The 22599-nt window shown below is 57.7% G+C and overlaps 3 protein-coding genes across 3 annotated transcripts; 1 reads left to right on the forward strand and 2 right to left on the reverse strand.

The window, feature by feature from the left end:
- The first annotated feature begins 3181 nt into the window (after positions 1–3181).
- Positions 3182–8570, forward strand: ACADVL (acyl-CoA dehydrogenase very long chain). The gene is given in 23 exon segments (XM_036836255.1): positions 3182–3335; positions 3424–3499; positions 3772–3837; positions 3922–3994; positions 4103–4167; positions 4273–4407; positions 4802–4946; positions 5224–5353; positions 5443–5568; positions 5902–6100; positions 6370–6474; positions 6913–6999; positions 7084–7099; positions 7102–7145; positions 7246–7275; positions 7277–7313; positions 7316–7347; positions 7425–7522; positions 7605–7677; positions 7772–7844; positions 7934–8006; positions 8105–8180; positions 8264–8570. Coding segments are annotated over 23 exon segments (1947 nt in total). The 5' UTR covers positions 3182–3288; the 3' UTR covers positions 8405–8570.
- A 150-nt stretch (positions 8571–8720) lies between these two features.
- On the reverse strand, positions 8721–16811 carry DVL2 (dishevelled segment polarity protein 2). The gene is given in 17 exon segments (XM_036836254.1): positions 8721–9686; positions 9833–9986; positions 9988–10038; positions 10040–10056; positions 10512–10691; positions 10820–10951; positions 11060–11188; positions 11398–11465; positions 12204–12280; positions 12367–12506; positions 12605–12674; positions 12825–12915; positions 13028–13163; positions 13288–13397; positions 13528–13673; positions 14140–14209; positions 16371–16811. Coding segments are annotated over 17 exon segments (2214 nt in total). The 5' UTR covers positions 16565–16811; the 3' UTR covers positions 8721–9237.
- Positions 16812–17339: 528 nt separating this feature from the next.
- Positions 17340–21750, reverse strand: PHF23 (PHD finger protein 23). Its single transcript, XM_036838214.1, has 5 exons — positions 21501–21750; positions 19889–19920; positions 19641–19733; positions 18256–19093; positions 17340–18151 (listed from the first exon to the last, which is right to left on the reverse strand). Exons 1-5 carry the CDS (start codon positions 21532–21534, stop codon positions 17937–17939), a joined length of 1212 nt encoding a protein of 403 aa, XP_036694109.1. The 5' UTR covers positions 21535–21750; the 3' UTR covers positions 17340–17936.
- Between the last annotated feature and the right edge of the window lie 849 nt (positions 21751–22599).

Raw genomic sequence — 22599 nt, forward strand, 5'->3', positions numbered from 1 at the left:
TCGGAGAGCCCCGGGGTAGGGGGGGGTCTTGCCTAACGACCAGGGGCTAGGGGCCGTGGCGGGGGAGTGGGGTGGGGGGGGGCGGAGGCGGCAGCGGCCGAGGGAGCCGTGGAGCCGAGGAGGGAAGGGGAGAGAGGAGGAGAGAGGAAGCAGGGGGAGGGAGGGAGGGAGCGAGGAGCGAGAATGGGGGGGGGGGTGCCTTGGCAGAGTTAACTGCTTCCGCGCTGGCAGGAACCCGGATAATGGGAAAGGAGAAGGAAGCAGGAGCCCAGAGGCCCTGAGACAAACATGGAGTCTCGGCCAGCCACCAGCGATGACAGCAGAGGCAGTGAGGAGGGAGTGCATTTCTCAGACAACGAGGCACACACAGATGGGCTGGGGGCACCCGGGGTTGTTGAGATACTGGAGAAAGGCCATGGTAGGGGGTAGGGAGTGAGGGAGGGGCTGGCAGGAGGGAATACTTGGGGGCCTAGTGCTCCCTCAGGATTCACAGGAGGAAGCCTGAAAAGTGACTGTGTCCTAGACTCTTTAGTGCCTGAAACTGGGGCAGGTAAACAAGAGCGGGAAGCAAGAGGGCGAAGGGGCTACAGGACCGGAAAGAGTGCATTCTCCTTGCCCCTGACTCAGGATGTTGTCCCCAGGGCCCCCAAGTCTCAGGTTCATATTAGCAGTACTTTGGTCCCCCTCCAGCCCTGCCTGCTCCCTCGGGAAGTCAGGCCCCCACCCTCACCCCTTTACCTGACTCTCTGAGATGGAAGCCTCATAATAGTCCAGGATGTCTGTCACAGGAACAGAGCTGAGTTAGCTCTCCCCCCCCCCACCCCATCCCCCCGCCTCCCTGGCTGCCCCCCGCCATCACCTCCCCTCCGCCTGCCTGGTAAGGACAGAGGGACTCCTCTAGCCAAGGCTGGTGACCTGCATGCTGATGGATAACCCCTGCCCGGGGCTCCTGCTTGTACCAAATGATCTCCAGGCTCCGAACCAGCCCCCAAGTTCAGTAACTGCCCTCACAGGCACAGGCCAGCCCTTTTCACCACCGCCCCCCAGAAAACTGGGGCTACTCACCCAGTAAGGCCTGGAAGAGGTCACTGTGCAGCACCGTGAGGAGAGGGGGTGCCCATCGCAATAGTGGGGGAGCCAGGAGCCAGAGGGCTGACCTGGGAGCTGGTGAAATGCAAGTGAGGGGGGCATTGGGACAAGGAAGAGACAGAGGGACCAACACACTCACCTCCTCTTCCCCAGCCTTTGCCCTCTCACGCCAGACTCTCTGCAAAGGTCCAGGGAGAAGGATCCCTGGGTCCCAGCCCCCTGCCAGCCCCCAGGCCTCTCCTTCACAAGGACTCCTGTTTTTCACCTCTTGGTCCTGGTCCCTCAGACATCTCTGTCTTCTCTCACTTTAATCTCTCTAATCCACCGGGGTCGGAGCTGAGCTGTCTTCTCCCCACCCAGCCTGAGCTGTCAGGTAAAGTAGGCAGGCTTGACCCGCCCACCATCCCATTCTTCCCAGGTCCCAGGCACCACCGCCACCACCGCCACCACCACCTTCCCCCTCACACGCTGGCCCCTCTCCCCAAAGCCAGGCATGACTGCAACATTTTCCTGAGGACCGGAAGAGGGTCACCCTCAAGGGGCTCTGCTCTCACAGCTCAAAAGGAAAGGAAGCTGTCACTCTCTCCTCCTGGGCCTGTCCCCAGTGAGAATGGCAAAAAGAGGGGCATAAATTACCTGGGACTTCTTGACCCAGAGCTAGACGCACGCGCGCGCGTGCGTGCGCGTGTGTGTGTGTGTGTGTGTGTATGTGTGTGTGTGTGAAGGGGACGGGACATGAGAATTCCTACAGTTCCTCTCGGGAATGGGAAGAATCCATCTGCCCAGAGGTCCAGAGGTCTGCCCTGAGCACATGGTCTCAGGAAAGAACAAGAGGGTGCAGAGAGATGTTCAGGAAGGTCTCAGAGGTCCTAAGGGGGAGGCAGCAAACCTCGGGGTCCTTCCTACTGTGAAAATTTTAGTGTTTCCAGAGTTAGTGACAACTCCGACATCTCAGGATAATATGCCTGAGCCATTCACACCCACCTTGAGTCACCCACCCCACTATTATTTTTTAAATTAAATTAAATTAATTTATTTTTTATACAGCAGGTTCTCATTAGTATCTATTTTATACACAACAGTGTATACATGTCAATCCCAATCTCCCAATTCATCCCACCACCACCACCCCGGCCCCCCACCCCTTTCCCCCCTTGGTGTCCATACGTTTGTTCTCTACATCTGTGTCTCTATTTCTGCCTTGCAAACGGTTCATCTGTACCATTTGTCTAGATTCCACATATATGCGTTAATATACGACATTTGTTTTTCTCTTTCTGACTTACTTCACTCTGTAAAACAGTCTCTAGATCCATCCATGTCTCTACAAATGACCCAATTTTGTTCCTTTTTATGGCTGAGTAATATTCCATTGTATATATGTACCACATCTTCTTTATCCATTTGTCTGTTGATGGGCATTTAGGTTGTTTCCATGACCTGGCTATTGTAAATAGTGCTGCAATGAACATGGGGGTGCATGTGTCTTTTTCAATTATGGTTTTCTTAGGGTATATGCCCAGTAGTGGGATTGCTGGGTCATAGGGTAATTCTATTTTTAGTTTTTTAAGGAACCTCCATACTGTCCTCCATAGTGGCTGTATCAATTTACATTCTCACCAACAGTGCAAGAGGGTTCCCTTTTCTCCACACCCTCTCCAGCATTTGTTGTTTGTAGATTTTCTGATGATGCCCATTCTAACCCCACCACACTATTTCCCTCTGTTTTGTGTTAGTGGAGACGGATTTCACGAGGGACCCCCAAAGAGTCCTCTTTCCATGTCTCTGCCTCTGGCATCTACCTTACGCTCCCACCTCTCCCTTCTAATTCCACCTGGGAAGTCCTCCCTTCAGTCTACCCTCCATCCCTCTGGCTGCAGCCGCCTAAGTTCCTCAGTCTTCCGTCTCAGCCTATCTCATTACCCCTTCTGAGGGCTACACTCCAGTTCGGACAGGCGAGATGAAGGAGTCTGGGGGAGACAAGGGACGTTGGGAAATGACCCTAGGTCAACCAGAATGCAGGGGTTCGGTGGCGCTCCGGAACTACAGACCCCAGCATGCCCCAGCGGCCGGAAGCCCCGCCCACCGCCTCCCGGTGCATTGTGGAGGATGAGGCAAGGCTGGAGGACCAGACTTTGGCTAACCCGGCGAGAGCGCTAAGTCAACGCTCAGGGTAGCAGCGGTCGGAGCGGTTCGGTGATGCAGGCGGCGAGGATGGCGCCGAGCATGGGGCGGCAGCTGCTGAGGTTGGGGAGCGGGAGGTGTGTGTATGACGGGGGTAAGGGGGCAGTGGGCCCGGACACCGGGCCAGGACTGAACCCCCACTCCCCACAGCTCGCGGCCCAGTGCGCTCCTTGGGCAGTCCCGGCCCGGCCTCGCCTGGCGACCCTATGCCAGTGGGGCCGCCCAGGTAAGTGACGGCCACCTTCGAGGGTGTGAGAGCGGGAAGCCGCCTCGGCTCCCACCTCCCCGCCGCCGGCAGGGGTCTCCCTCCTGGTCCCAGTCACCTGCCGATCGCCCTGGCGCCGAAAGTAGGGGAAAGGGCAGACCAGGGTGCCCTGAAGCTGAAACTAGGGGAAAGGTGGCGGATGCGCTCTCCCCTGGCACCCAGCTCTTCCCCTTTGCTTTCCTTGGTACTTTGGAATCCCCTTCCCTGGCCTCACTAACCATCCCTTTCCCCAGGCGGCTGTGGAGAAGTCCGATTCTCTCTCTTCTGAGGCTTCGACCAGGGAAAAACGGGCCAAGCCGGTATGTGGCTCGAGCCCGGGAGGAGCTAAGCTAGGGACAGACCCACCCCACACTGCTCCCTGAAACTCCCTTTTCCCTGTGCAGGAATCTAAGTCCTTTGCTGTGGGGATGTTCAAAGGCCAGCTCACCACTGATCAGGTGTTCCCGTACCCCTCTGGTAAGGAAACGGATAGGCGGAGCTGGATAGGGATGGATGGGGCGTCTTCCCCTGACCGCCTCGCCTGGCCTGACCTGCCCGTTCCTCTTGTCACTCCAACCCCTGCAGTGCTCAACGAGGACCAGACACAGTTTCTTAAAGAGCTGGTGGGGCCTGTGTCCCGATTCTTTGAGGTGAGCAATGCCAGCCTGAGGAATAGCGCTTGGTCCCTGATGGGGTGGGAAAGAGGATAAGGAGCTTAACAGGAGCCTGGATATGAGATCCTGTGCCTTCCCCAGGAGGTGAACGATCCTGCCAAGAATGACATGCTGGAGCAAGTGGAGGAGACCACTATGCAGGGTCTCAAGGAGCTGGGGGCCTTTGGTCTGCAAGTGCCCAGTGAACTGGGTGGTGTCGGTCTCTGCAACACCCAGGTGAGGGAGCTCCCTCGGTCACCTCCAGTGTCCCAGTCTACTCCTCACCCCTGGAGCTAAGGTCTCTGCCAAGAGCTGCCCTGGGGGCCTGTGGGATGTTGACTCTTAGCACCAAACTACTTGCAGTTCCCAAGGGCTATGGACCTCACCCACGGTCCCAAGTCCTAATGAATCGCTAAGGTGGGGACTGCCTGAGGATAGTGTAGGGAACCAACCTCCCACCGAGACCTGGAACAGACCTGCCAGTGTCCTCCTCTGCCGTGGCCCCACTTGCTCTGCCCACTCTCTCTGCAGGGATGCCCAGGTCAGGCTCTGCCCTGCTGCCCCCACTTTCCTGCTAAGAGCAGGTCCCCACATAGCCAGTTACAGCCCCCGAGGCCTGTCTCCCCTCCAGTATGCCCGCTTGGTGGAGATCGTGGGCATGCATGACCTCGGCCTGGCCATCGTCCTGGGGGCCCATCAGAGCATCGGTTTCAAAGGCATCCTGCTCTTCGGCACAAAGGCCCAGAAAGAAAAATACCTCCCCAAACTGGCATCTGGTGAGGCAGCCCTAGGAGACCCAGAGATTGGGAGTGTCCTGGGCCTGGCACAAATTAGGCTGTGTGGTACTTAGATCACCGCACAGCTGGGCGTGCTGGCTGGGGGAGATCCTGGGTAGACATCAGTGTGCTGGTGGGGAAATACAAAGACACTGAATATTGCCAGAAGCGTTAAGGGGGAATGCCTGTGTGCGGGGGGGGGGGGGGGGGGGGGGGGGCACTAAAGGGCCTTTCATGTCCATCAGAACTCAGTGTAAAGGAGCTCTCTCTCCAACAGGGGAGACTATTGCTGCTTTCTGTCTAACTGAGCCCTCAAGTGGATCAGACGCAGCCTCTATCCGAACCTCAGCTGTGCCTAGCCCCTGTGGAAAATACTATACCCTCAATGGAAGCAAGATTTGGATCAGGCACTCTTCTCCCATTTTTCCCTCCTCTCCACCTCTGCCCATGTCCAGGCCCCACAGCTCCATCCTGACTGCCTCTCATTTTTCCACAGTAATGGAGGCCTAGCGGATATCTTCACAGTCTTTGCCAAGACACCAGTTAAAGACACAGCCACGGGGGCCGTGAAGGAGAAGATCACAGCTTTTGTGGTGGAGAGGAGCTTTGGAGGTGTCACCAAGTGAGTGGGCTTGGGAGAAAGAGGTGGAGCCAGGGAGGGGGCAGTACTGAGTTCCAGGGCAGATGGCTGTCACAGGTCACTCTGGGGATGGGTGCAAAAGCCAGAGCATCTGGACAGCATATTCCTTTTAGGCCTAGTATGCATGCAACTGACCTAAAGTTTGGCTTCAGCAACCACTGAGCCCATCACACGACAGCAGGATAGAGCCAGGCCTCCTCAGCCCTCTGGGCACGCCAGGGACTGGCGCCTGCGCCTCTTACAGGCTGGCTCATCATGAATGAATGGCTCACCCACACACACCCAGTGGCAACTTCTCCACCCTGTCTGTCACAGCGGGCCCCCTGAGAAGAAGATGGGCATCAAGGCCTCAAACACAGCAGAGGTGCACTTTGACGGAGTACAGGTGCCGTCAGAGAACGTACTGGGTGAGGTGGGGGGCGGCTTCAAGGTCGCCATGCACATTCTCAACAACGGAAGGTTTGGCATGGCTGCGGCCATGGCAGGCACCATGAAGGGCATCATTGCTAAGGCGGTGAGTACCCTGCCTGAGTCCCTAGCTAGCCAATCCAAGCCTAAGTCACACTGTCCCCCTTTTCACGTGTCCCTGGTCTCTTGCAAGCCCTCCCTCCACCAGAGGCCCCTCCCCTGCCAACAGCTCCAGACTTGATAGCTTAGGTCTCCACCCAGCCTGGACTGAACTCTTGGCTGTGGCCAAAGCCCACCCATCCCAGCGCAGCCCAGCCCCTCTCCCGGAAAGAGGAGACTAGAGAACCACAGTGGAACACATGTGCCCTCTTCCAGGTGGATCATGCTGCTAATCGTACCCAGTTTGGGGAAAAAATTCACAACTTTGGGATGATCCAGGAGAAGCTGGCCCGGATGGCTATGCTGCAATATGTGACTGAGGTGAGGGCCACCCCGCTCCCCAGAGCCCTGAGGCCTTCTCCCCAGTTGGGTCAGACTACAACCCCCAGCAGCACCTGGGGCAGTGGGTCTCCAGCTTTACACCAATGCCCTAGGGGATGCGGGGAGGCATAGTCAGCTCAGCTTCTGCAGGATGGAGAGAGCCATGCTGTTCTGCCCAAGTGCTCCCAGAGGTCCCTGAAATTTGGTCTACCCCACCCCACCCTTACTCCTTCTTCACCCCTTTCAAGAAGTCAAATGCCTGCAAGCCCCTGACGAACTGACCAGGGAGGAACAAGTATTTGACGTGCCTGACACATGCATTGGAAAGTGAAGGCAAGGGCAGAGGGTGCCAGGGTAGACCCAGTCTTGTAGATGTGGGTGATCAGGTCGAGTCTGATGCAGCCCTTTACCATTTCCCTTCTCGTGTCCCAACCTCAGTCCATGGCGTACATGGTGAGTGCCAACATGGACCAGGGATCCACAGACTTCCAGATAGAGGCTGCCATCAGCAAGATCTTTGGCTCGGTGAGGTCCCAGGCCTGTGGGGAGGGAGAGCCCGGTTTGGAGCTTGGCTCCAAACCCAGTCTTGGGTGTTTTCTTTGTCCCTAGGAGGCAGCCTGGAAGGTGCAGATGAGTGCATCCAAATCATGGGGGGCATGGGCTTCATGACGGTACAGAACACTTCTCTGCCAGGCCGGCTGCAGGTGGGCCAGGAGGAGGAGGAGGCGGCATGTCCAGCAGGGGCGTATTATCTGTCTTCCCCTGTGGTAGGAGCCTGGGTTAGAGCGTGTGCTCCGAGATTCTTCGCATCTTCCGGATCTTTGAAGGGACGAATGACATTCTCGGCTGTTTGTGGCTCTGCAGGGCTGTATGGTAAGAGGGAGGAGAATTGGGGGGAGGAGCTGGGCAGGACAGCGAGTCCTGACTATTGGACCCTCCTCCCCCCACAGGACAAAGGAAAGGAACTCTCGGGGCTTGGCAGTGCTCTAAAGAATCCTTTTGGGAATGCGGGCCTCCTGCTGGGAGAGGCAAGCAAACAGCTGAGGCGGTAAGCTTAGGGGCCAGGGCAGGGCGGGGCGGGGTAGGGCAGGGTATGGCAACTAACCAGTCACCCTTCCCCTTACTGTAAGGCGGGCAGGGCTGGGCAGTGGCCTGAGTCTCAGCGGCACCATCCACCAGGAACTGAGTCGGAGCGGTGAGCTGGTGAGTAAGTGGTCAAGGTGGGGGGACGGTCTGCATCGAAGGCTGACGGGGCTGGGCCCCACTTGAGCCCCGGGCACCTTCCCCATCTCTTCAGGCAGTGCAGGCTCTGGAGCAGTTTGCTGCAGTGGTGGAGACCAAGCTGATAAAACACAAGAAGGAGATTGTCAGTGAGTGAGCTCTACCCCATTCCCGCCCCCCGTCCTTTTCCTTTCCCTCCGACTAACCGCCCCCCAACCGCATCCCATCTACCTGACAGACGAACAGTTTCTGCTGCAGCGTCTGGCAGACAGTGCCATTGACCTCTATGCCATGGTGGTGGTTCTGTCCAGGTGAGGAGGCAGTGGGGGAGGCCTGAGCTGAAGTGGGGGCACTGGGGGTCCTGGGCCAGGTTCACAGCCCAGATTGGTTTCCTCCTGCTTCCCCCCAGGGCCTCAAGGGCCCTGAGTGAGGGCCACCCCACAGCCCAGCATGAGAAAATGCTCTGTGACAGCTGGTGTACTGAGGTGAGATCCAGGGCTACCAAGTACGGGGGGCGGCGGGGGGGGGCCCTCGGGGCACAGACCTGACCCCTCCTTCCCCTCCCCAGGCTGCAGCCCGGATCCGGGAGAACGTGGCTGCTCTGCAGTCTGACCCCCAGCAGCAGGAGCTCTTCCGCAACTTCAAAAGCATCTCCAAGGCCTTGGTGGAGCGGGGTGGCGTGGTCACCAGCAACCCCCTTGGCTTCTGAATACTCCCAGCTAGGGCCTGGCCCAGAATGTGCCTTCTCCCAAGCCAAAGCCCAGGCCCCTTCTGTGCTGATCCTGGTTCTGCCTTGAAGGGGGCCTCGGCCCAGGACGGTGCCTACTCTCAGAGGGAGCGCTTACCGCCTCACAGATCAAGTCTCTAACGAGTCATGCTCTGCTGCCGTACCTCGGTCCTTTCCCTTGCTGCCTGCCTCCCTCCCAAAGAAAGGAGCCAGAGGCACGGGGAGTTTGCCCCTATTGCTTTATTTGGTGTTTTATACAAGTGACTAAAATAAATAGAGTAACAAAAGCAGCTACACAGCCCCCAAATACCAAATACCCCAGCTTTCTTGGACTGCTGTCTAGGGGAACCAACCCCCTTCCACTTCCCAGGGTACCACCGACTGACCACCCTCCCACCCTGCGCAGGACAGAGCCGACTGGGCAAATGGACTAGGAGGTCACATTTTGGGGTTAGAAGAAGGGGCCCAGGAGACAGGGATTCTTCATACAAAAGAGAAAATGTCTAGTAAAAAAATAGTCCCAAAAATGTAAAAAAGTCTATTTTAACCCCCCCAAAAGGCTTATAAAAAACAATAAAGCTAAAAATAACCAAAGGTCCCTTGTTGACCCCTGAGGGAAGGGGCAGGAACCAGGCACTGCTGGAAAGAGTCACAGTGGCAACAACCTCACAGCAGGCAGCAGCCCACAGGACAGGCTGAGTCCAGGCACCAGAGGAGTAATGAGCACGTGACTGACAAGACACCCAATCACAGGACAGGAGCACCAAGCACTGACAGGCCGAGGGTGGAGATCCAACATGGCCCCACCACGGGCTCTACATAACATCCACAAAGAACTCACTGGGGTTGCCCATGGCCATGTGGAAGCTTTGGCGGCTGGCTGTCAGCTCTGGGGGCACGGAGCCCAGGTCTCTGACTGGAGGGGCCCCTGGAGGCTGCACTGCTGGAGGGACAGGGGGCGGGGGAGGGGGCATCATGACCACCATCATGGGGTTATACGGGAGGGCCATGCCAGGAGGTGGGCCATAGGGATGGAGCCCTGGGTGGGCTCGGAGATTGGGAGCACCTCCTGGTGAGCCCCTGGATGGGGGAGGGCCCCCATCACCAGTCCCACCAGGTTCCCCGCCCCGCCGAAGGCTGCCGCCCCGGCTGGAAGGCTCAGACTCACTGCCGCTGCCAGACTTGGACTCAGGGGCCCGCTCCTCAGGCCTCCCTGTGCGGCCCGCCCCCCCATCGCTTCGTGTCGACCCACTGCTCCGGCTCCCTGTGGGGGGAGAGGGGATGGGAGCAACTGAGCCCCAGCCCAGGGTCCCTTGGCCTCCCCAGTCCCCGCTCCAGCCTCTGCTCCCTGGCTTCACCTTGGTGCCCACGTCCAGGCCCCGGCTGTGTGGGGATCTGGCGGTGACTTACCCTCACTGTGCTGGCTGCTGGCACTGCCTCCGCCGTAGGTGTAGGACGAGAGCTCGTGGTAGGGTGGGGGCTGGGGACTGTATGGATGCGGGGCTGGGTACTGGTAGGAGAAGGTGGGCAGCAGGGGCCAGGGAGTGGCCCCGGGCAAAAAGGAGCCAAGGTTTGTCCTGGTCCGAAGCGACACTGGAGCCATCGTTGTCATTCAGAGGACAGGTTGACTAGGTCTGAAGGCAAGGAGAACAGACCAAGGATCACTGCTTTAAGAAGCCAGCACCCCCAAGACATCGAATGAAGAGAAACTGGGAACCGTTTCCCCACAACCATTCACGATGGGGGTTAAAACGAAGGCCTCTGACAAGAAATGTCCCACCGGCCACAGCCATCAGGGCAGGAACTCGGCCAGGGCCACCACGAGTCCCACGCGCTTCTATGTGACTCAGAAAAAGCTGCCCTCCCCACCAGCAGACACAACCCTGCACGTGGCGCACAGCTCGTCCGGCAGAACACCGGGGGATGTCAGCCCCCACGCGCGTCATCAGCCAGCGCAGGGCCCAGTGCAGGACGCACGCTGCTGAGCATCCACGGTGGCCCTGGCTGGTTTCTGGGCTCGGCCTGGGGTTGGAGAGGCGGGACGAGGCAGCCAGATCCGCTCTCCCTGGGCTGGGACAGGGGCACTCACAACTCTCACAGCCGCCACTGAGGTCTCCAAAGACGTAATAGCACTGCTCAGAGAAGGTGATCTTGTTCACGGTGTGCCGGATAAGGCCTGCCTTGAGCAGCCCGCTGGCATACTTTCGGGCCTCCCGCCGCTCAGGAAAACCCTCCACGTGATGGTAGAGCCAGTCAACGACGTCCGAGCCTGGATCGCCCAGGGCAAAGAAAGGCCTCAGGTTCTTCTCCCCAGCTCCTGCCTCACCCCTGCCTGGACCACTCCCAGCTTTGGCCTCCTCCTCCTCCCCACACCACCTGCCCAGAGCCCAGCCGTACCCAGAAAGGCGTTAGGGATGGTGATCTTGAGCCACATGCGGTCCCGAACTTCCAGTCCAGACTCTGGAGCTGCCATGGCCTTGGTCACAGATGCCATGTCTGTATGGATGGAGAGGCCCCGGCCCTCACAGCCTGACAAAGGAGAAACAGGGAATGACAGGTAGAGCCAAGGAGCGGTGGATTCACACCACACTGGGTGGTCTTCCAGGGAGGCTGGATGAGGTGGGCCTGGGGGCTCACCATCAGGAAGAGAGGACCCAGATGTGATGGTGCTCATGGACGAGGAGCCTGGATAGGCTGGGAAGGTGCCAGTCAGAGCAGCAGAGTGTGAGACCCAGGCAGCAGGGTCAATCGGCTGGATGGGCTCATCTGGGAGAGCGAAGGCCACCAAGATGGTCACTTGCAGTCCCAGAGAGCCAGCCCTGTCCTTCCACAAATCAGACTCCTGTCCCTCCCCAAATCAGACTCCTGTCCCAGCCCCACTTTGACCCTCACCCACCCACTCCCTGTAGCCTGGAGGCCAAGGGTATCCACACCCGCCCTGCCTTCCCAGCTACAGGCCCCTGAGCATCACTCACTTCGGGGGAGAGTGAAATAGGCCTGGGGAGAGGGATCCCAGCACTTGGCTACAGTCAGCACGATGGGGCTGTGAGGAAGAGGAGGCCAGTCAAGCTGGGGTGAGGGGAGAGGCCTGAGGAGTGGGGAAGCCTGGAATGAGAATGGGTGAGGGACAAAAAAGGGAAAAGAAAAAGGAGCACAGACATGGCTGGGCCAGAGAAGGTGATGGTAGAAGGCTCCACAATGCGGGTGACTCACCAACACGGTAACTCTTAAAAACACACTGCTGAGTAATTCAAGTGAGTATACGCTGCATGGTCCCATTCAGATCAAGTCCGAAAACAGGTAAAACTAAACTGTGTTGTTCAAAAACACATGTATGGCCGGTGAAACAACGACCAAGCAAACCATCGTGGTGATGACCAAAGCATCAGGAGAGTGGTTACCTCTGGGGGAGTGAGGAGGGAGGGAGTGGGAAGGGACACTGTGAGGGGCTCTCCCCGGGTCAGAAATCTTCTAGGTCTTGATCTAGGCGGTGGGGACACAAACACCAACTCACTCCAGACTCACTCGTTACACGTTCTTGCTCTATTATTTTTTTTTGGCAGCGCGGTGCGGCATGTGGGATCTTAGTTCCCTGACCAAGGACCGAACCCTCGCCCCCTGCAGTGGAAGCGCGGAGTCCCAACCACTGGACCGCCAGGGAAGTCCCATATTACGTACTTTCTAATGAGCATTATGTTTCACCACTTTTTAAAATAATAAAACGAAAGATGGAAAGGCAAAGAAAGAGAAGCAAGGACCTGAGACCAGCTCGGAGGCTCACCCCGGCTTGTGCACGATATCCCTCAGCACCCGCACCGCATCATCGTTGCTCATGTTCTCAAAGTTCATGTCGTTCACCTGGCAGGAGGGGCGGTGGGTCAAAGGTGGGGGAGAGGGGCTGAGGGCCCCGGCCTGGGTCAGCGGGTGGCCCCGCCCCAGCTCACCTGCAAAAGCATGTCCCCGGGCTCAATGCGCCCGTCGGCCGCCACAGCCCCACCCTTCATGATGGAGCCGATATAGATGCCTCCATCTCCCCGCTCGTTGCTCTGACCCACGATGGAGATGCCCAGGAAGTTGTACTTCTCTGTGGAGGGAGGCCAGGTGACGAGGGGAAGGGCCAGCCTCATGCCTCCCAGGGAGACCAGGTCCTCCCAGCCCCCAGGGCCCGGGCGCCCTCCATACCCATGTTGAGCGTGACTGTGATGATGTTGAGAGACATGGTGGAATCGGTGACGCTGCTGAAGGATGAGGCCTGTGGTGGGTAAAGGGGAAGGAGCCGGACTGCCTCCAACAAGCCGGGACAAGCCCCAGGATTCTCCCTGTCTGGGCCTCGTACCCCCAAAACCAAGGCCCACGCCCCCAACTCCCCCGAGGTCCAGCTGCCCCACAAGAAGCCCCTCACCCTCTCCAGGCGGGGTGGCCGCTGTTTCCTCCGCCGCCGGTGGCGCTTGAGGAGGCGGGAGGCGCTGCTCTGCTCCGTGGAGCTGCTGAACCTGCCGGGAGGTCGGGCGGGGAGCTGGCCGGGCGGTGGTCGCGGGGCCAAAGGAGAGGGCGGGGTGGCGGCGGGGGCGGGGGGGCGCCCCGGGGAGGCCTACGGAGCCCCACCTGCTCATGGTGTCCTCCTCGTCCGAGTCCCCCAGGCTGGTGCTCTCCAGCTCGCTGGTCATGAGGGTGGAGGAGCTCTCGTACCCTGCCAGGTGGCGCTCCAGCCTCGAGGGGCCGCTGGGCCGGTGGCCCCCCGCTGAGGGGGAACAGGAACCTCAGGAACCAGGCCTCGGGCTCCTCAGCCTTGTCAGGGCTTTGGGTCGGAGCCAACCCCTCCCCAGCTCCCGGTCTAGCCGGCCTCCAGGCCTGGCCCCCCTCACCGCCGCGCTCACTGCTGTCTCGCCTGCGAGGTCGCTCCCGCCTCAGAGACACCACTGACTCTGTTTCTGTCTCGGGCTCCAGATTTTCCCGACTGCTGGACACGTTAGGGCTAGATGGGCAGAGAGGGTTTCCCACCTGCGTCAGTGGGACAAGGCTCCTAATCCTCGGCTTCCCCTCCCAAGGGGCTTGGATTCCCTCCTCAACTCCCTCCCCTGGGCTCAAGAATCCCAAGGACTCACTGGAAGGATGGAGGCCTGGAGTCTCCAATGCCACTGGTCCTCTCCGGTGGCAGAGGGGGTACAGGCGGCGGTGGAGGCGCCGGGTCTGTCCGAGGCTCGTGGGCTGGGGGGGCCGTCTCAGGTTGGGGGTTATCTGATGACACTAACTAGAAAGATGCAAGTGGTTTAAAAAGAACAACGACAAAAGAAAACGGCTCAATGGGGAAGTGAGGCATACGAGATGAGAGTAAGAGAAAAGAGTAGAAAAGGGGACAGCGCCTGAGAGAGCCTGGAGAAAAGCACAAAAAAGGCAGCAGCAAGCGTTAGAGGCTCCAGAAGGAGAAGGCTGAGGAGCTCCAGCTGGCTGGCTCTCCAAACAGGTAAGGAGGATGGGAGTTCCCTGGCAGTACAGCGGTTAGGACTTGGTGCTTTCACAGGCAGGCCCAGGTTCAATCCCCGTCGGGGAACTAAGATCCCCGAGGGCCGCACAGGGCATGGCCAAAAACAAACAAAGAAACAAACAGGTAAGGAGGCAAAGAGCCAGAGCTTCCAGCAACTGAGAGGGGGCGGGCACAGGCTGAGGCTTGGAGGAGCTTGGCAATGCCAGAGGGACTCTCTGGCAGGGCCCCTTACCCAGGATACCACCCTTCCGTTGAAGCAGGGAAGGCGAGCATTGTCATCTGAAATCTCCTCCTTCACCACCCTGCCGAGAGACAAGATGAAGGTCAGTGAGACTGGACTGGCTTCCCCCATTCCCACCCGCATTCGAAGTTTCTCCCAATCTTCATCCAGCTCAAGGATGTTGCTTTTCTCCCACCTTGTCCAAGTCCCCTTCTCTGACGCTGAAACACTTACACCTAAGAAATCGCCAAACTCAATTCCCTTTCCTTATTTCTCCTCCTCTCCCCAGCTCATCCTCAGGGGCTCAGCGCTGTTCCAGAGATTTCCTAGAGTCTGATTCAAACCTCTCAGTCCAATTTCAAAGGCTTCCCCGCAGGTTGCCCCAAATATCTAACCTTATGAGGCTTGCAGGCAGCCTCCCTCCAACTTTCACCCTATTCCTCACATAACTTCCCCCAAAGGCTTTGGTCCTCATCTACATCTCTACTTTTATACTTTTCTTAGTTTTCTCTAACTCACTTCCAGAGAGATGTCCAAATGTGCTGTCTTTCCCTAGATAAAACTACCCATTTAGACCAAAGAATAGTACTTCCTCACTAGACTGAGCTCCCAAGCAGAGGTGAAGCCCAGATCCCCATTCTCCTGTGCCTCACCTGGCACAAACTCCGCACTAAGCAATCTGCTCCTCCTGACAAACCTTAAAGCCCAGCCCTGGGGGTCACCTCTCCCATGGGTTCCTTCAACGGACCTTCTTTTCAATCACCAAGTGAAATCATTAATGCCTGTTTTGTTCAACACCATGTCCCCGGCCACAGACCAAAGTACCTGACACTTCGTAAGCATTAACAAATACCTGTTGGCTAAACTAATAAACGTATAAACTATGACACACTCTGCCCTGAACAGACTCTCACACACACTCACCCCCAAATTGGGATATCTGGTCGGATTAACTCTTTAGCCTAATACGCTCCTAAGAGCCTGGATATATGTCAACTCAATCCCACCTATCATCAATGTGACAACACAGCCCAGTCACTGCCAATCTGTCTCAGCATAACGTTGTACTCTTCACAACATAATCCAGTCTCAGCATAGTCCAGCCTGCCGAGTGATTCTATCCTGTATCATCATAGCCTAGTTTAAGAATTAGACTCAATGCTAATAAGGGCAGTGACCACACACCAAGAACGTACCATGCACCTGTACTAAGCATTTTACTCTGGTTAACTCCATTTCACAGACGAAATCAAGGCACAAAAGTTAAATAAATTGTCCCAGATTATAGTGATGACAAATAAAACATTGAAATCCAAGGTAACTCCCAAGACAGTACCACCTTCCCAACGTCCAACAGTCTTTCTAGGTAGAGCCCAGTCTGTTCAGCTTTCCTATAACCCAGGCTATCCCAGCCTGATCCAGCCTCCCTTCAAGAGCTGAGACTGAGGACCAAGACAGCACAGTCCCAAAGGCTATAAACACAAAAGGGCCTACTCTGAATTATTTAAAGTCCCGGTCTAGCCCAGAACTGTCCCAAATTACCCCAGGGTAGCCCAATCTATTCTACCACGTGCAGCTGTCTACACCAATATAGACTAGAATATCCCAATACAGCTGACTGTACCAGCTGTATTGGTATAGACCCCGTCAGCCCCGTCTGCCCTTGTATTGAGTGTCCCAATAAAAACTAGGCCCCCAAAGAAACTAAGATCAATCAATAGAACCCGCTGGAAACCAGAATGGCATCCCAACAGAACACTCTGCATTAGTACGGACTAGACTGTCCCCAAACTATCCTGTCTGCCTTAGTATAGGACAGAACATCCCAAGCCTGACCAGTATAGCCCAATCTACATCAGAAGAGTCCACAATATCCCTACATAGCCTGTGTGCTACAGGACTACTCACAATGTAGTTACCAGCGGAGAGATTGATCTACCTCAACACAGACCAGAACACCCACAAATAAACCAGTGTGCCCCACTCTATTCCAGTATAGCCTAATCTTCTCTAATCTGGTTTAGTATAGCCCAGTCTGTCCTCCTACAGTTCCGCGCGCCTCAATCTGTCTAAGCATAACCTTGTCCGTCCTGGGACAGCCAATCTATATGAGTATAGTAAAGATGTGCTCCACTATAGCCCAGAAAATCCCAGCATGTCCCAAAGTAGACCAGTGCCCCTCAATATTACCCAATCCACAAAAGCACAGCCCCCGTCGTTCCTAGTCTAGGCCTCGCGCTCACCCGAAATCCTGATCCATAGACTTGAAAAAGTACTTAGCGCCCGCGGGCCGCTGCAAGACGCTCTTGAAATCGCCGAGGGTGATGCGCTCGGCGGGGACGGGGATCTTCACCAGGTAGGGAGTCTCTTCTTCATCCAGGTGGTAAATCACCTTCGTCTCCCCGACACCACCGCCCCCGGCGCCGCTGCCCGCCATGGTCTCGCCCGCGCGCTCCCGGGCTCCGCCGCCCACCCAACGGGGCTGAACACACCCGCCGCGCCTGCGCACTCCCGCGAACCGACGCGCAAGCAACGCGGCCGACCCAGCGCAAGAAAGGTGCAAAAGGGAAAAAGACAAGGCTCAGCGGGGTGACGGCGGGGGGATGGGGACGGGCCGTGGGGTGCAACCCAAAGCCGCGGGCTCCGCCGCCACCGCCACCGCCACCGCAGACGTCGCGAGCGCTCTCCAGCGCCCCGCCCACCTCTCCCCACGTCACGTGACCAGGTATAGCCCACCCCCGCTCTCCCCGTAACGCCCCACCACGTGACCCTCGCTGGTCACGTGACTCTCAGCTCCGCCTAGCGCCCTCGTCACATTATTGCCACTTTCAGCAACGGTCTCCCAATTCTCTACGGCTCCGCCCCCAAGTGTGTCCCCACCCGCGTCCTCCGACTACCCTGGCTCGGCTGGCCTCGGCCCTCAGGGGGCAAGCAACGAACTCCCACCCCGCTTTACCCCCTCAGAGAGCGAGCTCCAAGCAACTCTGATCCGCTGGAGCGTGCATGTGGGAGGTGAGGGTGGGAATTGTGGGGGATCCTTGACTGGGGGGGGGGGGTGAGGTGGGGCAAAGCCAATCGAGGTCCTAGGGTTGGTGGGAAAGGCGCAGAGCCAGGCCATTTTCAGCTTGGACTTTTAAGAGAGGTGAGTTTCAGCTCCTCCTGCAGCCAGCTTTTCCAAAGCCTCCCTCCCAAGCAGGACAGTCAGTGAGGGCTATAAACACAAAAGAGCCCACTCTGCTTTATTTACAACACGAAGGCTGTCTGTACAAACAGCTGGCCAATATTATTAAAAACAAAAGAGGTGAGTGAGAGAATCGTCACCTTTCTGTTTTCCTTCCTCCCTCGGCCAAGGTCTGGTTGGTACTCCACCTCTGAGCTGCCATACTCAAAAGGAGAAGTCCAAAATTAAAAATACAACCGGTGTAGAATAAATGGGGAGTGAGATAAAAGAAAAGATGAGGGAGGGGAGTGCTATATTTACACTAGAGTTTTATAGACAACTGTCCCACTCCATCCCAATTCCAACCCTGGCCCAGAAAGTGAGCGGTGGCAGGTCCAAGGGACAGAGCTTAAGTGTCTAGGGACCCAGACAGCTTCCCACCCCCAACTGCAATAGGTCCGAGTTCAAGTCCACAAGATGGGAAGGAAGGGTAGGGTAGGAACATCACTCATTTCCAAACCAGTCTCCCTTGGGAATTTCTGCCTTGAAGTGGGACAACATCCCAGCTCCGGGGGACAGGCTGATGACCCTGAGGCTCAGTTCCCAAGTCATGTTGCCATTCGAAGTTCCAGCCTAGAGATGGCATATGTCAGGGCTCTCCAGATTTCGGAGGCCCCCCTAACCGCCGGGCCTCTGGCCGCAGTTCCTTGCATTTCTGGCAGTAAAAGAAATCGGGGACGTTGGTCTTCTTAATCTTAGCACAGGAGAGGTGGATCCACGTCCCACACAGGCTGCACTCAATCATGGGCCGGCCTGCAAAGGGCTTTCGGCAGTAACACGTGATCAGATCCCATGAGTCATCACCTGGGGAAAAGAAGGTTTGTTTGGTGTTCTGCTGGAGCTCTTGGATCCACAATACCCCCAAACCCATCAACCCAGCTACCCCTGGGCAGCCCCAAACTTCTCACCTGATTCTACCATGATGTCCTCATCCATGACCCGCATCTCGCCTTCACTGGAGCTGGCATCTCCATCTTGGCTTGTTTCAGTGCTGCCCACGTCCTTGCTTTCACTGTCAGTGGGAGGGACTCCTTCAGGGTGCACTGTGGCAGGGGGCCTAGGAGCCTCAGGAGGTGTTGGCAGCACAGGGGCTGGGGCTTCCCCTCCTACCACTGCTGCCATCTCTTCCTCCTCCTCTTCTTCCTCTTCTTCCTCCTCCTCTTCAGAGTCTGTATCGCTGGGGGGTGCCCGGGGAGGCCCAGGAGGTGGGAGTCTATCCCCCCGCTCTGCCTTTTTCAACTTCCGCTTCTTGCTCTTCTTGATTCGAGACCTCTTTTCCCCATCCCCAGGGGCTGGCCGAGGCCTCCGAAGCACCCCAAAGCCTGTCCCCCCTCCTGGCCCCAACTTTCGGTTCTTTCGGTCCTTCTTTCGAGGAGGCTGGGAGAGGTCCCCCTGGGAAAGGGGCACTGGGGTGAGAGCAGCAGGGGGCCGGGAGGCATGTGTCAGGGATGTGGGGGACAGTGGAGATGCCATTTTGGGCCCATCTAGATCAAAGAGAGAGTCCTTGAGTTTCATCTTCTCAAGCAGGGTGGCACTGTCAGGGGCCTGCAGACGAGGGAAAGTGGACCTCGGGGGTCCTGGCTGGGTGGGACCTGCTTGAGCTGCCCTTCTCTTGGATGACTTTGCTTTCTTAACAAAGGTCTGGATGGTTCTGAGATCTGAGGGGGCTGAGTCCCAGCCATCGCTGTCTGCCGCACTCTCACCTCGCAATGGAGAGCTGGAGCCGGAGGCTGGCCAGTCATTTTCCTTAAAGGGGAGAAGAGACCAGGATCAGCAAGGGGCCCAGTGTCATCTCAGCCCCTATACAAACCCAACTTAAAAGACCAAAATATCCGGCCAAAACCACCAAATCTTACTGTATTCAGAAAACTTATCCCCACCCCAATTCCCATCAGCATCTCCTCTTGAACACTTCCATGTTACCCCTGACCTCAAATTCTAGCCATCTCCCCAATGCCCACTGCCTTCACAACACAGCATCCCCCAGACCAGAGCCATATTTCTCTAGCTCTTTCTGAACAGCCTCATTTGTTACCATTTTCAGCTTCCTAAAGTTTTTATCCAAAAGCACCTTCCATTTAGAGCACCCCAAAAGCATTCACTGCACTCAAACCACCTATCTATTAATCCCACCCCCACTCCAGATACTAGTTTTCCCACCAAAATTTCCATTTCCCTAGTCTTACATATAATTTTTAGGCTTTGCCTACAAACTAATACAGTCTCATAAGCTCAAGAGCCCCTCTACAGCCCTAGGACACCACCCTCCAGTCAGTTGTCCTCCTGTCCCTACCTCCTTGCTAGGGGGGATGTAACCAGCATAGGCCAAAACAAAACTGCAGAATTTGTTGAAATCCTCAATTGTTCTCCGTCGTTTCTCTGGTGGCTGAAAGGAAAAAAATATGTAGCACAGAGTTTACAAGGGACATTCCCAAAAGCATAGTCCCTGGAGTGAGAAATCTGGAGAAAGCGGGAGAGGGAGAGAGAAGGAGCAGGGGATCCTGCAGTAATACTGGGCTGCAAAAGAATGGGAAACCTCACCTGAGTCTCTGGCTTAAGAGTCGGAGGTGGATCTGTGAAAGCAATAAAAGCTGAGTCAAGGCACTAGGACAGAGTCGGTGTAAAACCCCACCTCTCAAACCTCCGAGGTCCCAAGTGAACCCCCTCCTCTCCCAGGTCCCTCAGCCAGGCGAGCAGGCCCCCAGCGGTGCTGGACCCGCCCCTGCTCCCCCTTCCGCCCCGCGAGGGGCGGAGCCTGGGCGCGGCGCCCTCTCAGGCCTCGCTATAGCGCTCCCCTTCCCCCCACCGGAGGCTTGGCGCTCCGCCCCCCCCCCAACTCACGGTTTCTCTAGACTCCGGGTTCCTCGGCTCTCTCGGCGCCCCACCCGCCATACCGCTCCCCGGACCGAGCCCAGGCTGCCGCCTGCCCCTGTCCTTCACACGCGCCCAGTGCCCGGAGTTCCCACCCCGCCGCGCTCTACCGCCCCGGGCCCTCCGCGACCGCACACGCCGCCCGCCGGCCCCCAGGGTCTAGGATGACCACGCCGAACCGCTCCCCGCCCTCCGGCCCCTTCTACTCGAGCACGAGGCCCGGCGCGCCCCTCACCCCCACCAAACACACACGGGCTCACACATCCAACGCCACTTCGCGGCCGGGACAGACCTGAGAGCTCTCACCCGGACGCGGCCCCACCTGCCCCCCCTTACCGCGCTCCCCACAATTTCGCCGTCCCCCCGCCCCCATCCGGGGCTTTGGCCCCTCCCCGTCTCGAGCTTCTCGGGCTCCCCGCCGGGCCCCCGGGCCCAGTTCCGAGCTCTCTCCGGCCGCCGCCCCCCCCCTGCCCCCGGACTCGCCAGCAAGTCACTAGGCTACGGACCCCTAAACTCGAGCCCCCCCAAGCAGCTACTCTCTTCCTCCCCAGCAACCCCCGCTGCTGCCGCCGCTGCCCCCCTCACCCTCCGCAACTCCCAGGCTCTAACCCTCGCCGACCGACCAACCCCCCCCTCCCCAACTCGCCGGCCTTAAACCCCACCCCGCCCCACCGCCCCCAAAACTAGCCAGCTCTCGTCGCTTCCCGGCTCCCTCTCCCCACAACTACGCCCCCCCGCATAGGTCTCTCTATCGCAGACAATACCCAGACCCTCTCTTCTCCCCACAACTATCTGCCCACCCCTCCAACAATCACCGGGCTAGCTCCGGCGGCAACTACCGGGAGCTCCGGCACCACCGCCACAAACTCCCCCACCTCGGCGAACTACCGAGCTCCTCACTCAATCCTTTTCTACATCCTTCCTCCCCAACAACTCTCCGGCCCACAGATTCCCCCAACCTCCCAGTTCTAGGGCCCCAACCTGCCGGAGGCCCTTTCGGCCCCTAACCCCCGAAGCTCTAGGTTTCCAGCTCCCGCTCCCCCATCCCACCCCACCCGCCCTACACACACACAGCGCCTGATCTCCAACTACCCCCAGCCCAGTCTCCCACTCCTCTTTCTCCAAGGTCTCTCAACTCGTCACTCTCCCACCTCCAGGGGCAGGCCCCCGACCCCCTCCCCGCCCTCCCCCGCTGGGCTCCGGGGCTCGACCTCCAAGTTTGCCAATAGATTCCTCGCCCGCCCCCCGCCCGCTAAGCGCTCTGTGCCGGTCGAGAGCTCACCTTCGGGACTGGGCTCCGCCATGGCTTCCAGCATCGCCCCCTCCCCTCCTCCCGGTCCGGCGCCCCCCTCCCCTGAGCCGGGGATACCGGTGCCGCCTCCGGTGCTCGGTGCTCCTACTGCCTCGCTCCACGGAGGTGTCTGCTTCGACTCGGTTGTGACTCGAGTCCGCTAGCCGCTGCCGCCACCTCCCTCTACCACTGCCTCCCGCACTCCCGGACCGGGCCCCCTCCCCCCGCGCCGCCGGCCGCCTGCTCCCTCCTCCTCCTTCTCTCCTCCCTCCCTCCTTCTCTCTCCCCCCTCCCTTCGCGGGCGCTAACGCGCAATGCATCAAGGGGATTATAGTCCGTCCGGGGGCAGCAAAAAGGACACTACATAAGCCTCCGGAACTTCAGTTCCCAGCAAGCCACGGATTGGCGCAGGCGCACTAAACCGCTCTCTTCCCCCGGGGAGTGGCGGGGAGATTGGGAGCAGAGGGGAGAGGGGAAGAGTGCGCTCAGGCTCCTGGGAAATGTAGGCTGGGCGGGGCTAAGAAAGAAGGGGATGAAGGGAAAGAAGGGATTAGAACTTTCGGCCACCATACTGCCTCATTCTGCGGCTTCTTTCTACCCCCGGGGGACCGCCCCACTTCCGGCCAGACAGAGAGAAGGCTGCTGGGAGATGAAGTTCTCCCGGTGATAATGGCTCCCTCCTCCCAGTGTTCTCCCTCTCCTGGATTACATTCCACTGGATCCCTCACGCCGGCACAAAGTCTGTGTAAGCGACATGCATCTGAGGACAGAGTCCTTTTACTAGCTCCCACTCGAAAATCTCCTTAACCCAAACGGTTATGACAAACTTGGATGGTTTATCTAAAGCAGGTGCTTTCAAACTTTCACAGGAACCCACAGTAAAAAAATCAATTTTTTTTTTATAACCTCAGGACCCAATCCATACACACGTATATAAAACTGAACTTTCATGAAATGATACTCAGTATTCCATCCATCACAACAAAAGCACACTTTTTATGCACAAGGAAAAGCCCAACATAAAAACAAACCAAAATATACTAGTATCCCTCCAACCTCCTCTTTCCCCACCACTTACGAGGGAGAACAA

Source organism: Balaenoptera musculus, chromosome 20 (assembly GCF_009873245.2).
Source record: "Balaenoptera musculus isolate JJ_BM4_2016_0621 chromosome 20, mBalMus1.pri.v3, whole genome shotgun sequence".
Lineage (NCBI taxonomy): Eukaryota > Metazoa > Chordata > Mammalia > Artiodactyla > Balaenopteridae > Balaenoptera > Balaenoptera musculus.

Excerpts from the sequence above, each read along its gene's own strand:
- PHF23 (XM_036838214.1), bottom strand. The coding sequence starts at position 21,534 with ATGCTGGAAGCCATGGCGGAGCCCAGTCCCGAAG. Across the intron at positions 19,734-19,888 it reads CTCTTAAGCCAGAGACTCAG|CCACCAGAGAAACGACGGAG; the intron begins GTGAGGTTTCCC and ends TTTTCCTTTCAG. Across the intron at positions 18,152-18,255 it reads GGACATCATGGTAGAATCAG|GTGATGACTCATGGGATCTG; the intron begins GTGAGAAGTTTG and ends TCTTTTCCCCAG.